Consider the following 17,790-nt stretch of genomic DNA (forward strand, 5'->3'; position numbering starts at 1 on the left):
GGAAGAAATTTAATTAATAGATGATTTAATCAAGCAGTTTGCCCGCGTTCATAACCCACCCCCACACAGCAGCACACAATGCCAATGAGAGGACCCATCATATAATACCATCTCCATGCATTCACGCTACTCACTGCCCCACACTGCACTCACTGCTAATGGATGAATCATTCTTGTATAACCTTGCCGTGCCTGTGAAAGTGTCTTTGGAATCTGAGTTAGGGTAGGAACCTTAAGGAAGATGCTAACAGCTGATGTTGCATATTGATGAAGGACCTGTATATACCATGAATAAGATGGAGGCTCATGCTGTGCTGAGCTCCTTTCAGACACCAGGCATTGAATGTTCTAATCTGTAAATCTGCCATAGCTTGTATTGCAGCAGTATCGATCTTATCTCCTAGATCCTGCTCTGCCTCCCATCGGCATTGCTCTGCCTTACTCCTCTCATCAGCAGAAGGCAGCATCTCTCTGAGTGTTTGTGTGTGTGTGTGTGTGTCAGAGTTTGCATGCATGTGTGCTTACATGTTTGTGTGTGTCAGAGTGTGCGTGCATGTGTGTGTGTGTCCCTGGTGAGGGGAATAGGGTAAGCCTTAGTGCTACTCTAGTGAGTTATTCACTGGTGGCTCCTCTAGGTTTGTTAAATGATTCCCTCCCTAGGTTACCTCCATCACAATGCAGGACATGGCTAAGTAGTGTGGATAGAATTACTATACACTTACTCTGTGCTTCGCTCATTGGGCTGAGTCAAAGTTTAAGCAGGCTACAAACATTCAAGTAGAGCAGTTTGTGTGGCATAATCACATCTAGAGCACTTCAGCCCTGTCCAGTATTAACATATGAACATGTGAACAGGCCTCCTAGTCGGTGTGGTGAGCAGCCAAGGCTGCTGTGGTTTGAAGAGGTCTGAAGATTGTTCTGCTCTCTCTCCTATCTGACTGTCTCCATCAGGTTGTTTGAATGATGCAAAGCTGAGGCCTGCTGTCTCTCTGCCTTACTGTTGCATTTTTACATTGTTTATGTTGCAGGATGTTCAGAAGGCAGGCTAGGCCGTCAATCTCCTTGACAACCACTCATAATTCCTCTGACTGGTATTTGAAGACCTGCAAATTGAGTTAACAGATGTGTGTGGATTGCCGCTCGTATTTATAGGCAAGAACCCTGTGAACTGTCCAAAATTGACAAAAATAATGTTATTTTTGGGCCGCACAGACACTGAGCTTCTCTGAGCCTTTCTGAGTCGGCAGACACTGACTTTGCAGAGAACGCCACACAAATAGATGAACCTGAAAACAAACAGAAACAAACGGAGCCTCGCTTTGTAGAAAACCGCAGGTATCTAGCTGGTATCTAGCTGGTATCTAGCTCAAAACGTTCAAAACTAAAGACCTATTTTACAGGAGCTACATTTTTTATGTTTCTGGCACAGATTGCAGGATGCTCTTAAAGGTGTACACACAAATTAATCATCATGAGTAAGGGACTATGCAAACTATGTAAATAGTTCAAATAAACAGTATTTCATCTATAAAAAACTTTCACAGAAAATCGATGATTTGCAGTATGGATCAGATAAGATTGAGGGCATTACCACTAAATACATTAATAGAGACATTTTAGGTGTGCAACAAAATGTTTTATCCCATTAAGGTGTGCTACACTACAGAAAAGGTTATGAACCACTGCTCTAGATGACGACCCCCCCCGTGATCTCTGAGGTCAGTGTCTCCACGGCCACGGTCACCAGTGGCTCTGCTCACGCTCACTCTTCAGCCTCTAATGGAGAGATATATTCTACTTCCTCCCTCCTGCTGCATATGGTAAAATCAGCTTACGGTTTGCCACAATTACAAACCAATTAATAATGTTTTGGCCACGTTCCTTGGTAACCTCTCTCTTCTCCGGATGAACACTGCTCAATTCGTTTATTTGTGTGGATTAGTCCAGTGGATCTGGAGTTGTGCGACAGGTTCAGGGAGTCCACACATCTGATTACAGAGAGAAAAACGCTGGAGCGTGGTTAGCTAATACAGTAGAGAGACTAGGTGTGGGTACTCTCTCTCTCTCTCCCTCTCTCTTTCTTTCCCTCCCTCTCTCTCCATCTGTCATCAGCCAGTAAATGGGAGAGGACAGAGTGGTAGTGCAGTGGTAGCATCCCACGAGTACTTGGGGCTCGGGCAGGGCTTTAATAGTCCTTGCAGTATGAACACCTATGCTAATGGTGACAGGATTTGGGCTCACTGGAGCCTCTTATCAGACTAGCCACTCTGCTACAGCTTTCAACCAATCAGCAGGCCTCCCCACAGGTACTCCCCAAAGGCGCCGTCGCACTTTTAAATCTCTCACTGCTTGGCACTCGGCTGCCCAGCTCAACACACACACGATCACAGACACACACACACACACACACACACACACACACACGCAAAATAAATCCCCTGCTTTCCAATCAGATCACTTTCTGTCGGGGACTGCGAAGACTGCCATTAACCACTACTTATGTAGAAATATATAAATATGCACCGTTGTTACAACGGTAGCGTTCTCGTCACATCAAGCTATTGGATTTCAACATCATCCGGTTCACTGAGACATAGGTATTAGTTTACCTTCTCTATCCTGTAACAGCGGTACTAAAAGATGTGTCAAAGTGTCCCCTGGATGTGGTTGCGTTTCATCACTAACCTGCAGTCAGACAGGTAGCAGTGACTATAGCCCTCCCGTATTTTGGCTTTAGGTTTTATTATTAGGCTGTGTAGCCAGAGTGTCTGGAGCCAAATGCTGCAGGAATTTACATATTTATTATTAGGCCTCTGGATTTGAGGTTAGAGAAACGCCAAAGGCCATAGATCGGGTCATTTCATGACCCAGTATGGGGCTTCTAATTGGGGATGTCTATGGCCTAGCTACCTCCTCTGCTGTAACCACCACCATATGTCTGCCCTACATGGACATACAGTGGGGAGAACAAGTATTTGATACACTGCCGATTTTGCAGGTTTTCCTACTTACAAAGCATGTAGAGGTCTGTAATTTTATCATAGGTACACTTCAACTGTGAGAGACGGAATCTAAAACAAATATCCAGAAAATCACATTGTATGATTTTTAAGTAATTAATTTGCATTTTATTGTTAGAGAGCGCAGACAACATGACTTCCTCAACCTGTGTGACCTCTGGTCTGACCCCACCCACCACAGATTACTGCATTTACTTGAATATGTGACTGAGGATACACAGACAATGCAGGGTTATAAAAGATGGCTGAATACATTTGGTTGCTTGTGTCTAGAAACATACCTGGCTCCAATGTAGAGGGTCCGGTTCACCTTGAGGACTCTCTGAATATGCAGTGGCTCCTGTCTCAGGGATGAACGATGTGGCCGACCCAGAAACACTGGGTACCGGTGAACCACTGTTTAGAGCGAGAGCGAGAGAGAGAGGGGAAGGGAGAGGGATGAGAGAGAAAAGGAAGAGAGAGGGATGAGAAATAAAAAGAGAGAGTTACATCATCTTCCTATCATGATAGTAGTTCTCTGGGGGGGTGAGCGGAGAGGGAAGAGAGCAGAGGGAGGACACAGGGGAGGGAGATCCATACATCAGGCTGGGTTACCATGGGAGACAGAATCTGCCATCTCTCATTGGCCGCCTCCTTTTTCTGTGTCCTTCCACTATTCTGTCCATCTCTGTTCCTATCTACCCATCCCAGATAAAGGCCTAGACTGCTGCCTCTATATGAGACTGAGTAAAGAAAAACCTATCCTTCTCCTTCTTCTGTGTCCTGTCCTCCCACTATTCTGTCCATATCTATTCTGTCCATATCTGTCCAAATCTATTCTGTCCATATCTCTAATCTACCTATCACAGATGAGTAGATTAGTGTGCCGCATAGACTGAGGCCCACTATCTGCCCTAATCACGCAGGACTTCAGAGACCCTTCTGGTCCTACGTATTAGCATTGATAGCCTGAGAATGGTCTGAATTCAGCTGGGAGGTGTTTGGAAGACACTATTGAGCTATGATCAATCATAGTCAGCTCTGTTCTGGTCTGGAGGAGGCTCAGAGTCTGGCCGTCTGTGGGAGCAGTCTGACCTCAATCCCGACTCTGACCTCATACCCACACAACTCACGGAATGCCCTGCTCCTCAACCCATGCATGTTATCCCTGACCTCGCTCTTACAAGCTACACCCTGCGTGTGAGACTCTAACCCTACTTCCATAACCTACACCCCTACACTACTCCACACCTTCCGTGTGAGGCCCTGACTCTTTTTGACCTGATTTCCTGGTGTTTTTACAGTCTTATGTCCAACAATGAAAATGCAAAACAAAAAATATATATACACAAATAATATTTTTGGCTCAGAAAACCTTTGGGGCCAAAGAAAACCGCCACCAGTTGGGGAGCCCTGCTGTACACCCTGTGAGTGAGAATAAACCCATACATGCTGAGTATGAGAGAGAGGTATTACCTTCAATGGAGATAAAGTTCAGAGGCCCCGGTTCCTCCGGAAACGCAGTGCTGGCCAATCGGAGGAGCCAGAACAGCAGGAAGAAGGGTGGTGCCAGGGTTGACATGGCGGCAGCAGAATACAGCGTCTGTGAAGATGAAGAGAAAGACAGTGAGCAGTCAGTCAGATTAAGCCGTAACAGTAACAGAGCAGTACACACACACCTAGTGTGACAGGCTCAGACTACCATGCACTACACACACTGACTGATGGTCCAGACAAAGCAGGTACCATATCTGCATTCCCACAACATCTTTCCCTACAGCTGGACAGAGAGTCAGCCTAGAGTCAGACCACAGGAGCCCAATGACACATGAGACACAGTGGAGGAAGGGTGGTGTACAACAAGAGGGCAGTAGATGGAGAGACAGAGAGAGAGAAAGAGAGAGAGAAGAAGGGGTGGAGAGAGAAAAGGCAGGAGAGGGAGTGAGAGGAGAAAAAAGGAGAAACAGACAGACAGGAAGCGAGACGCATACATAGAGAAAAAAGGAGAAACAGACAGGAAGTGAAAGAGAGACGCATACATAGAGACAGGGAGAAGTGGGAGAGTGAGGAGTGAGGCGTGTCAGGCGACTGTTTACTCAAATTAAGATGAGATCGTACTTTATTACATTTTTGGCGGTTGATAAACGGCCGGTATTTTCTTATGAAGCCGTACTACAGCAGCCAGAGTAATGAGGAGAGGATGGGATGGGATGCACTTGAAAATACAAATGATAGCCAAATTAAGTTAACGCACTCAATCCATCGAGAAAACTACTCCTGCACTTAGGAGGAAAGCCTTGGGGAATGCTATTGACTGTTGTCATAAACCTCAAACCCCATCGCAGAGCAGAACAGAGCCACTCTTCGTGCTGGAGGTAGAGTACACTGTGTAGTGGCTCTTTATTATGTATAATAGTCATAGCACTCTCCATGCTTATCATTGCATCCATCTCTGCCTCTCTTCCTGGATGATTATGCTTCTGTTCTTTTCACATAAAAGCTGAGCGTGACGATGTTAGCAAAAATGTGTCACCGGAACAAAAATGTGTCACCTGAACAAAACATGAACTATTCAAAAATGAAAAGGATGCCACTTCTTTAGCTTATTACATTATTACTGTTTATACTGACAATAATTTGCTTTGAAAATCTAAACAAAAAGCTGTCAGTCACAGTGTCTGACAGCACAAACAAATTATTGAATGCTTGGGTATATTCATCAGTAGTGTAGTCCTGTAGTTATTATTACATTTGAATCTTCAAGGTTGGAGTTCTTTATTCAAAACCCTTTTCATATTTTACTGTGGTTACAAACACATTGCATGACATACTGTAGATGCAAATAAGGGCACTTTCATACAGGGGCGTCATGCACCCATTATTTTAGAGGGGGCATGAAGTACTTAAAGATGGATTTTTTTCCTGCAATCTATAGCCATAATCATTATGCCTAATTATATGCATTTTCTGCATAGGTTATCAAGCATACCTCTTTACCTGTTCAGTTGTCATTTAATTAATGATTATTTAATAACCTTTGATTATATTATAACTTTTATGCCTTAGGAGTTTAGTACAACTGTCACACTGGTATATAGTATTATAACCCAATAACTACACACATTTTGGGCCTACTTAATAGTCGCCAAAGTTCCGGAGCAGGTCTTTAAAAATTAAGTTTAGTACAGTGTTTCCGCTGCAGTCATTTAGTTGTGTTGCTGCACTATTCAGTCCCTCCAGGATTCAGCGATCACATTATTCAATGCAAAATCAACCAATCAGCGCATATTATTCGAGAGCTTGCAATTCTTTTACCAATCCCTGCACATTTAGCGCATAAAAGGGTCCAATCAAAAGCAGGTTTGCAATTTTTACCAATTACTGCACTGTTACCGTGGAAAATGGCCCAATCCAACCACAAGTCAACAAAGTTTTTTCCCCCTGTCCTGTCACCGTATTCATGTGCGAAGATGATGGGTGATTGTTGATGGCTGACAGGCAGTACAGTGAACAGAAATCAATCTCATTTTCCAACAAAAATAACAGCTAACGAGCATGTCGCAAAATCAAGCATTTTGGGCTGCAGAAATCACAGAAAAAATGTGCGAAATCCTGGATGGACTGACTATTAGCAAAATCTTTGCCGCCACGGCAAATAAATATGGAACATGAAAATATATTTCTACCGAGGCACACTTTGAAGATGCTAGAACAGTCCACATGAACTTTTCATCTGCAAACAAAAAGAGTAATGAATAGAAAGACAACCACATAGTAGAATAGTTTATCCATTTACCTAGACGGCTTGTAGTGTTGTTCTATGAGAGAGAAATATTTCTCTCAAGTTGTGAGTGCCATAGGGAGGGAAACATGCATTCTGACAAGCAGGCAATGCACAACAATTCATAATCCAATCCTGGGGAAAATAGCAGTTTTAACGGCCTTTGTTAAAAAGAGGGGGATCCCAGCTTTCCATTCCTACTTTATTTATTTCTCAACTCCTAAATATGTGCGAACTGCACCATTTTAAACCCAGAGTATTTAACAGAGGCATGGTTAAGTACTTTACCACTCCGCAATTCGGTGTGATTGCACAGGGGACAGTGGGGATGAATGTAACACGTGTCAATTGTAGGGTAGGCTCGTCGCAAACCAGGCTTTCCTAGATGGGAAGCCTGGGGAAGTTCCAATGCAGAAATCAACTAAAGAGGGGTAGGAACCCGGTGTAAATCAGTGATGCCTCGCAACATGGCAAATCAGACAAATGCCTTGCTTAAGCAGAGCTCCAAAGGTGTTCACCAGATTAGTAGAGTAGGAGCAAGAGTGAGGACTAAACAGGTCAACAAAACAAGCATTGGTGACAAAATAAGTTCTTAGCATTTCTGTCATTTCAAGATGAGCTAAAGCAAGAGGGGAGACAGGGTCTACAATGCTGGCCATATCTATATTTAGACATTTCTGAAGTGGCTATTTGGCTAAAGGATACTGTAGCATGAGGGACAAGAAGTAGCTAGCCACTATGAAGTTTATTTTTTGAAAAGTCAGCTAACCTTGTAAACTACCTAGGTACAGTATAACTAACTAGCTAACTACTAGCTAGTTAAATGTCTCTCATGATTATAAAGAGAACATTTTCATAAAAACAGCATATTATTGACCTAAAAGGTTAGCTATGTTAGCCCAGTTGTTATCTTATCAAGGGTCAGTGATACATAGAGAGACAGTTGTTGCTCTATGGGAACAACTACAATCATTCTGCAAGCAATATTACTAAAATGAATCAAATAAAATGAACCTGGTCAAATGTTAATGCCTGTAATGATCATCTCCCGTAGCCTAAATGTTGCCTGTAATAATCATCTCCCGTAGCCTAAATGTTACCTGTAATGATCATCTCCCGTAGCCTAAATGATCATCTCCCATAGCCTAAATGTTGCCTGTAATGATCATCTCCCGTAGCTTAAATGTTGCCTGTATTGATCATCTCCCGTAGCCTAAATGTTACCTGTAATGATCATCTCCCGTAGCCTAAATGATCATCTCCCGTAGCCTAAATGTTACCTGTAATGATCACCTCCTATAGCCTAAATGTCATCTCCTTATTTTCATACTGTAAATTACAAGGGTTGGATTTGCACAAAACAATTTGATATGTCAGCACTTAAAAGGCATGTACAAAATCTGGTATACGGTTTGCCTCATATACATTGTCTACTGATATCATTTTAAATGGAGAACATGTAAACAATGTGTGGATTTAGCTATTATCTGCTTCAGAATGCAATCATACTGTAGGCCTATGGCGGCATTGGTGATGCATGCCATATGATAAGCTGCTAAATGGATTCACATCGCTCATATACTGAGAGAGTCACAATCAAATAAAACACACTGGAGATCTTACAACTAGAAGAAAAGGAAATGTTGATTTGAGAAAACAACACAGAAACACAGGCACATTATAGACATAACCCCTTCCTTTCTTTACTGCAGGATTGTGATATGTGATCAATCAACATTGACACTAGTTCATTTTGAATATTAGTTAAAACAAGTTTAAACACTTCACTTCAAATAATCAACCCTTTATCACATCACTGTTGATGTGCCCTTGAGCAAGGCACTTAACCCTAATTGCTCCTGTAAGTCGCTCTGCATAAGAGTGTCTGCAAAAATGTACAAAATTTAAACTCAGATGTAGATAATTGAGTAGTAACAAGTAGCTTATTATTACTAAAGCATAATTTCATGTGAACAAAAACAACTTTGCTCCACTGATCCCTGATCTACTGGTGGGTGAGCAGACTTCTATTCCAGCCCAGTAGTAGCACACTTTATGAGCACACAACTTATTAGATTGATAAGTTGAATCAGGTGTGTTATTGCTGGACTGAAACAGAACCTTGCACACCCAGCCAACCACCAGCAGGGTTGTACATTGTGTGTGATGTTTAACTATATTTTTCTATACAATATTTGCTAACATAGGTAGGCCTACACATATAACCAATGGCACATAAGATATGCCCTTAGTCTCTTGGAACATTCATTGAGACCTCTCTCTTCATGTGCAAACAGGCTTTCACAGCGTTCCATATCTGAGGACAGAAAACATCAAAGAAGCAGGCTTCATTTTGCTCAAATTAGGCAGCACTGAATATTATGTAGCTATTATATCTCTGTCCTCAAAGTTTTCCCTTCTAGGGACCGGAATTCGATAATATTTTAATAATGTCACCCCACAAAATTACCTGCCGAGGCTATCCAGTAGCCTAGACTCTCCCTTTACTGACAGCTAGGGCTGCAATTTCACCCTCTTCCATGGCTGTTATCTACAAATACCTTTGGAGACTGTGTGACATTTAATTCACTTAGCTAAACAGCTAAACTAGCTAGCAGCTCAGTTGAGTTAGCCTACAAAGTGGCATACTGTAGCCAGCTAGCTAGCTAGCCAATAATACATTGTTTAAAGAAAATAATACATGCATGTATTTATTTACTTGAATAGGATCTCCCACTGCCTCCATTTCTTGGGTCCTAACAAAAAGAAAATAATAGGCAATCTTCACGATATTTGTGGTGCTGGCAAAGCGCAGCCAGCTGCCATGTGGATGAATGGAGACAAGGGGAAAAGTCTGTTTGGCCCATGACCCCATGACGTCACCAGTACGTGTTGTGACATTTGACTTTACCTGCGTAATCCACTTTCAATTTCAGTAAATATTAAATCGCAGACTGTCTGCCACACTTGATCATTTGAAATCTAGCACTTGAAACTAGCATAGGCAACAACTACTGGAGGGAAAGCAGTGACGCACATAACATACAGCACCCCTTCTATGGGCGTGTGGGGGGAGGCTTCTTGAAATGTAACATCCATTCAAAATATTGCTGCTGGGAGCCATCTGACCATTTCAAATCGTTTTTGCAATACAAAAATTCTCCAGACCTCTAAGGGATGTGTGATAGTGACATGATTTTGTAGGTATGGCAACATAAGACTAATTGTAGGGTAACTTGGGGTAAATCGCCTGTGACTTAAATGTATTAGTTGAGCAAGAGTAGTGGCAACCAGGGAACGTTGGAGGGGATGAAGTGGTTTCTGTTAGAAGTACAGGCAGGGGGGGCTTTTTACCCCAAGTTACCCTAACACATAGGCCTACATTATATTCACTTAGTTTATGCAAGTTTTTGTGAGACATAGAATGGATCAATATGATGCTAACTAGTTAATTAACCAGCTAATGAATAAGCTCATTAGGGTAAATACAGATAGACTGAAGCATGGGGTTGCCTATTTATTTATAGCCACTATGCTGCTATCAGTTGGGCTACAGGTGATAATGCTTATTGCTAATAGCATACCTGATAATATTGAGCATGCATAGGCTATATAATTTAACCAAATCATTTGACCAATATGTTATTTGGGCTCATTCTGGGAGGTGGATATCATTTTTTCCCATTCATTTTGGAGTACAATATTGTTGTTGTTTTAAGTCACCAGAACTGAGCTTCTCAGTACTTCTACATAAAAATGATCCCTAACTCCTGCTACAACCCTGCTCTCCTCAACATTTTCCCCCACCACTACAAATCTTTCCAGAGGAAACACTGATGCAGTCATTAATTTAACATCTGAAACATTTTAAACAGGAGCAATCTAAGGGAGCACAAAGGTGGTGTAGCCAGTCATTTAACATCTGAACATTTTTAAAACAGGAGCAATCTGAGGGGGCACATGCCTTTGTGCCCCCCATGGGCATGACGCCACTGATTTCAAACACTTCCCACACTCTTAACTGTCTCTCCTCAGCATAGCCACACAAGTAGCCATTGTAGAGCCATCTAGCCATGATTATAATGAGGTGGTGACTCACACACAACTTTATCAGGAGATCTCATCTTAACAAGGAATTGCTCAAATTCCCCTCATTGATGTCAGAACAAGAGAAGGCACATAACACTAATTGCTCAACACCCAAACCACAAAATTAGAGGAGGATGAGAGAGGAGAGAGTCACAAGCAGAAGAAAGGAGGTCAGAGGTGAGGAGAGAGGGAACGAGAGAGGAGGAGGAGAGAGAAATAAATGTGGAGGAGAATAAAGAGTAGAAGTGGTAAGTCGGTATTACCAGAGATTTCATTGTGTCTATTTATTAATAATGTATGACTAAATGGCAGGTTTCACGCATTTGATTAGCATAATTAGAAACTGAGGGCTATAGGATTTCATGGGACAACAAGCTAAGCAGATACGGAAGACTTCCAGGGCCAAACGAAGCATACAGCTCCAGAGCAAAATGTTTTCATAATTATGACAAATAGCTGCAGTGGAGTCAATTCAGTGAACAGGGCTAGCCTTTATATTATAGTCTGTGGCCCTTACTTTAACTGTAGCCCCAGTCTACTGTAAAGGATTCCTCAGCATCCTGTAGTTGTAGGCTATACTGTATTTACTACAATCCACACCCACTCCACCAGGATTCACACATTCATTCGTCCTCTCCCACAGACCCAGATCAATGTAATTACAGACATTTAGCCAGGTAATTTCCAAAATAAGTAATTAAGACAGATCATTGAGAGTCTGAGACGGAGGGGTGGCGGCAGGCGACATCTTCAGAATGACCAACGAGGGGCTGCCACTGGCTTAGATAACAAATCACGGCGAGAATCAATGACGCCTCAAGTCTTTAGAAATTCTTAATGAGGGGTGATATTGTGCTGATAGAGCGGATAACAGAGGTCTGACAGACAGACGAAAGGAAAACAGGAAACAGGGACCAGGCATGCAGGCATGCAGGGAGGGAGTCAGGGAGGCAGTGGGTCGAATGTGTGCAATGCAGCATCAGGCTCTGGGTAAACAAAGAGAGTAACCCTATACTCTGGGTTGAGATGCTTAGCATGCATATGGCACAGCTCATACTTGAATGCTTTTGTTCCTTATTATGGTTACCATGGATTCCTCTCTCTTCTCTCTGCCTTACAACCTTGGCACTAATATGTGCACTCCTGAGAAAGTACTTCCAATACATAGCCCTGAGACACGTCTCCTATAAATCACACCTTGGATTGGACAGGAAACCCAGATTATACATGTCCTTGAAAAATAAATGATAATTAAATATTTTGTGGTGTGTTACAGTATTCAGCTGCAGGAGATCATGTCTTATTATACAGTGGCATCACACGACAAGAGAAGCACTATCTCCACTAGGAGTAAATAGCTGAGTTCTGGTACAAAAAGACAAGCACTAATGACCAGAGTGCATTTATCTGTGATTTGTTCAACCCAGCGATCTCAACTCAATACCAGGGGTCAATATTTAAAATATTTAAAATGGGTCCATGTGGCTCAGTTGGTGGAGCATGACACTTGTAACGCTGCGGTTGTGAGTTTGATTCCCAAGTATGAAAATTAATGCATTCACTACTGTAAGTCGATCTGGATAACAGCATCTGCTAAATGACTAAATTGTAAATGTAAAAATGTATCCAGCAGACCTACATAGGAAAAGGGAACAGAAAAGCCCGAGCCAGTGAAAAACTGTACTCTGCTTTTCCCCACTACGAATTATTCCCTATATTGTGTGCTACAAGCCCCACTTCATAGATCTTATAGCGGCTCATTGTCACATCAGAGAGGGGAGGGTGTGCTTTATGGAGTGTGTAGAATCAATGACAGACAGCCTCATCCAGTTTGGATCGCTTTTCAAGTAGCAATAAAAGTGAGAGGAGACTGATAATGAGAAGGAAGAGACGGGATGAGGAGAAAGTGAGAAAAAGAGAGAAAGCGAATGTGAAAAGGTAAGGGCAGAGAGTAAAGCAGAGAGCAGTCAACGAATCACGTTGGATATATGGAAAGTGAAGCCAAAGTATGTGAGGAATGCTTTCATAGGTTGGAGGCTGGGAAAGTTGCTGAGAGCGGAAGAGCACAGAGCCAAGACTGGACTGATTCTTTCCTGAACACACCCTAAATCTGCTCCAGTGACCCGGGACGCTTAACCTCCCCTCCTTCTCTCCCTCCCGCCTTCTTCTCCTACCAAGGGACAAGCCAGTCAGCTCAAATCTAAACACTAAACCACCTGGACACACGCCGCTCACTTACACCTTCATGTAAAAACACTGCAGGAATCCAGTCCACTCAACCAAAACATAGCTGTTTGCATTTAGACTGATGTGACTACAGGGTCGTTCACTAGACCTTGGGTCTATGGCAGAGGTTCCCAAAACTTTTTTGGCCCATGACCCCATGTTTATCAACCACAAAAAATGTGCGACCCCACCATGTAAAAAAGTGATGTAATCAACGGCCTGTGTTGACTTTTTTAATTGGGGCTGTAACAGTCTATTACAAATCAGTCTGACAGTATGCTCTTCTGTGTAGAAAATATCATTGTTGATTTAGTGCCTGGTCTGGTCCAATCTTTTAATGTGTAATGTAGAGGGCTTGTGGCCATTGTAGAGAGAAACAGAAGACACATACATCTTATCTTTCAGTGATGGGGTCATAATATTTTGTTAGCTTAAACGGTTGAAAAGAAAGATCCATATTTGTAGCAAAATGCTTGTGCTTCTAGTTCCGACAGTAGTGTAATATCTAACAAGTAATCGAACAATTCCACAACAACTACCTAATACACACAAATCTAAGTAAACCCTAGTTTGGAAATGCTGGTCTGTGGGGCGGAACCGTGGAGAAGATACCGTAACACCAATAGATATACTGGGTGCTTTGAACACATTCTTAGTGTGTGTCATCTTTGGACACAGCCATTTCCCATGCATGAGTGACAGAATATAGCTATGTTTATTGATGGGGTGGGAACTATGGGGCCGTGCATTATCATGCTGAAACATGAGGTAATGGCGGCAGATGAATGGGACGACAACGGGCCTCAAGATCTCGTCGTGGCATTCAAATTGCCATCAATAAAATGCAATTGTGTTCATTATGCCTGCCCATACCATAACCCCACCGCCACCATGGGGCACTCTGTTCACAACGTTGACATCAGCAAACCACTCGTCCACCCGACGCCATACCTGCACAGTACAGATGAAATCGGGATTCATCCGTGAAGAACACAGTTCTCTAGCGTGCCAGCGGCCATCGAATGTGAGCATTGCCCACTGAAGTCAGTTACGACGCTGAACTGCAGTCAGGTCAAGACCCTGGTGAGGACGACAAGCACACAGATGAGACGGTTTCTGACAGTTTGCGCAGAAATTCTTTGGTTGTGCAAACCGACAGTTTAAATGGTTCAGACCATCCTGCAGCTGAAGAAGCCAGATGTAGAGGTCCTGTGCTGGCGTGGTTACACGTGGTCTGCGGTTGTGAGGCCGGTTGGACGTACTGCAAAGTTCTCTAAAAGGATGTTGGCAACAGCTGTAGTGGACATTCCTGCAGTCAGCATGCCAATTGCACGCTCCCTCAAAACTTGAGACATCTGTGTCATTGTGTTGTGGACCACACTGCACATTCTATAGTGGCCTTTTATTGTCACCGGCACAACGCGCACCTGTGTAATAATCATGCTGTTTAATCAGATTCTTGATATGCCACACCTGTCAGGTGGATGGATTATCTTGGCAAAGGAGAAATGCTCACTAACAGGGATGTAAACAATAAGCTTTCTGTGCGTATGGACATTTTCTGGGATCTTTTATTTTAGCTCAGGAACCAACACTTCATATTTTTGCTCCGTATACATGGCCTCTTACAGCACAGCTACATCACTTTATCTCAGCAGCAGACCCTGGGAACTTTAGTTTCTACTAATTGTTGTTACAAGCCATCATCCTTCTGCATTTATCTGGTTAAGAGCAGAGCAAGAATTGAAGGTCATAGCTGGATTAACATCATCTTCAACTATTTATCTTAGTAGAATATACAGTATCTCACTGTTGAGGGTATGTGGTTAGCACTGAGCAGACAGAATTGCAGAGCCGTGCCTGGCGGAGTACAAAAGTAATACCTGGGCTTATTGTTGCTGAATGGAGTTATATCTCCAGGTATTACTGTAGCGGTATCTCCTATGTCACTCCCATTAACCTTCTCACTCATCATCATTACAACTACTGAGGGGCTGGAAGGAATGAGGAGTGTGTGGGGCAGAGCTAGCCAGGAAGAATATGCCAATGTCTGAGAATGCCTGGAGTAGTCTGCAGCTTAATTGTGGGTCTCTGTTTCTAAGTCATATCATCTCAAGGTGAGGAGGGTCCGAACAGCACTCTTTCCTGGAGTGGTAACGACCATTGGTAAAAGCTCATCAGATAAAAAGTGTTTATTATGACATTTCAACCTTTAGGTTGTTATCGGTTCTATCCGTCCATTATGAACACATGTTCCGTCACAGAGAGACATAAACGCATCACAACACAGGACATCAGAGTGACCTTTAATCCCCGGCCCAGTTTATAACTATCATTAGCAGGTCAGGGATCAGCATTGTAAACTACACATCAATCAGGAAATACAAGGGGGACTACTTCAAACAGTAAAAGTAAAAGAAAAACATGTTGGAGAGTGACAGGAGAGTACAGCCATACCGTAGCATCCATCACTATGAGCGTCTAGAAACCCAGGCAAGAGGCTAACAGAGGGGAGATCATCTCCAGCCTGTCATAAATAATAGAGAAACCTGCTTAATGGATGTGAGGTTTGCAGCATCACGCACAATAAACCTTGATGTGATTATTCTCCTAAAATTCCCCCATGACCATGTATTGTCTTACATATGTCAGTATACAGGGAAACTTCATATCTCAACTTGTTCTCATCCAGCTGCCATTTGCTCTTTTGCTCTGCGAATCACGAGGGGAGATGGATTTATTATGGAAACAACGGTCTGGGTATCAGCCTGTCAGAGGGATAGGGGAGGGAGAGTGGAAGGGAGCCTCAAAGCTGTCACGGTAAGCAATTCCTCCTCCCCTTCTTTTCGGAGGGGCAGGAGATGTCAGAAGGGGGAGAGATACAGAGGGGAAAGCAAGACAGACAGGGAGGGAGGAGAAGGGAATGAGAGAGGGGGAAAGATAGGAAGGGCTGTATACATTATGGGATTCAGAATGACACCTCAGTATACTAATTGTGTTTTTCTAGATCTACAAAATGTCCTCATGCTTCCTTTTTTCCTTCCTCTCCTTTCCTCACTGTAGAGCTGGCTGAATCTGCTGACTGCAGTACTGTTTGGCCATCAGCACCAAATGAACATGATAAGAAGAAGCCTGCCTAATGGCCGGGAAAGAAGAACACAACAGCAAGGCTAGCAGAACATGCAAAGATAACTTGAATGTGGTCAGTATCTCAACAGAGTCGATGGGAAAACCGCAGCAATCCTCTCTTTCTCTTTTTGTCTTCCACATCTAGTTCAGGCGGTAACAGCATATTCCAGGAGGAAATCAGCTCAGGAGAAATCTCACTCTCACGCTTCATCAAAAACAATATCTAAAAGCAATTCCCAGTTTAGACAGTCTGGTTGGAGACACTAAATGTAATAGAAATGCAGGATATCCTGTTCCCTCATTGGTTGAGACAGTCACAACGCAATGGTAAAGCAGAGATTGATAGAGGAGAGTACGGGTATAGAGGGGTGTATAGATTCTACAGCCATCATATCCCACACCACAGCCCCTTGTTGCAGGCAGTCTAACTACTCTACACATACAATCAGACACCATCCTGGACACATATTTATTCAGCAGATCATTTGTCCATCTGCTCCCCCCATCCCCTACTCGCTCTCTCTCTCTCTCTCTCTCTCTATCCATTCCCCTCTATCTTTCTCTCTTTCTCTCCCCTCCCTCTTTTCTTCTCTCTCCTCACTCCCGCTCTCTCTACCCAGAAATCAGCCACCTGCTCATCCAATTTAGTGAGATAAATTCCCCAGTATCTATTTTAATAGAGGAGTGTGCAGTCCTGCCTGCCTGCCTTCCTTCCTTCCTTTCTGTATCCTGCCTGGTTTCTCTCCCTCTGGTTGAATTAATGTCAGGTTTCAGACGGTGCACATGTATAGTACATACAGTATACAAGTACAATGGTAACACCCACACATTGTGTCAATCAAGTAACATTGTAATTGTCAATTATGCAAAGACAACAGGAATGCAGACGATCACACACTCACACACGATTATACATACACACACTCACACACAATTATACACAAACGCACACACAATTATACACACACTCACACACAAATCTTTCTATGAGTAGCATGCAGGCATAACTCCCAGCTCTGACTGTGGCTGGTTTGATTCTCCGCACCAGGAATGAGAGGCATGTTAATCAGGGTGGAAGGCTGCCAGCTCAGCCATACACATCACTCTCTCTCCCTTTATCGCTCTCTCCCTATCTCTCGCTCTCTTTCTCTCTTTATCCCCCCTCTTCTCTCCCCTTTATCTCCCCCCCCCCCTCTCTCTCCCCCTTTATCCCCCCCTCCCCCTTTATCCCTGTCAGTCTCTTTCTCTCCCTTATCTCTCCCCTTTATCCCTCTCTGTCAGTCTCTTTCTCTCCCTTATCTCTCATGTAAAACACCTTTCTATCTCCCTCTGTCTACCATACCGTTCCATCTATTTTTCTCTTCTCTCCCTTGTCTCCCATTTCCCTGTCTAATAATGCATTTTTTCTCTGTGTTAGTGTGATGAGATTTGTGCTGGGAGGGGTGGTGGCAGTGGTAAATAGTTTATTTAGCAGGACTTCGTTAAGATCCCTCATTCCTCTTTCTCTCCCTCTAGCTGACAGTTTTATTGCCTTCCTCTCCTCTTCTTGTCTCTCCGACACAGCTC

At 43.2% G+C, this 17,790-nt stretch overlaps 1 protein-coding gene across 2 annotated transcripts in view; it reads right to left on the minus strand.

The window, feature by feature from the left end:
- Positions 1 to 17,790, minus strand: part of sema6bb (sema domain, transmembrane domain (TM), and cytoplasmic domain, (semaphorin) 6Bb) — a 130,393-nt gene that overhangs the window by 58,975 nt on the left and 53,628 nt on the right. For both annotated transcript variants that reach the window (XM_024421454.2, XM_024421453.2), the window contains exons 2-3: positions 4,476 to 4,602; positions 3,302 to 3,416 (exon numbers count right to left, since the gene is read on the minus strand). In XM_024421454.2, coding sequence (XP_024277222.1) covers positions 3,302 to 3,416; positions 4,476 to 4,581 — 221 coding nt within the window. In that variant the 5' untranslated portion in view covers positions 4,582 to 4,602. The remainder of the gene's footprint in view (positions 1 to 3,301; positions 3,417 to 4,475; positions 4,603 to 17,790) is intronic.

This window comes from Oncorhynchus tshawytscha, linkage group LG05 (assembly GCF_018296145.1).
Source record: "Oncorhynchus tshawytscha isolate Ot180627B linkage group LG05, Otsh_v2.0, whole genome shotgun sequence".
Classification (NCBI taxonomy): Eukaryota; Metazoa; Chordata; class Actinopteri; order Salmoniformes; family Salmonidae; genus Oncorhynchus; species Oncorhynchus tshawytscha.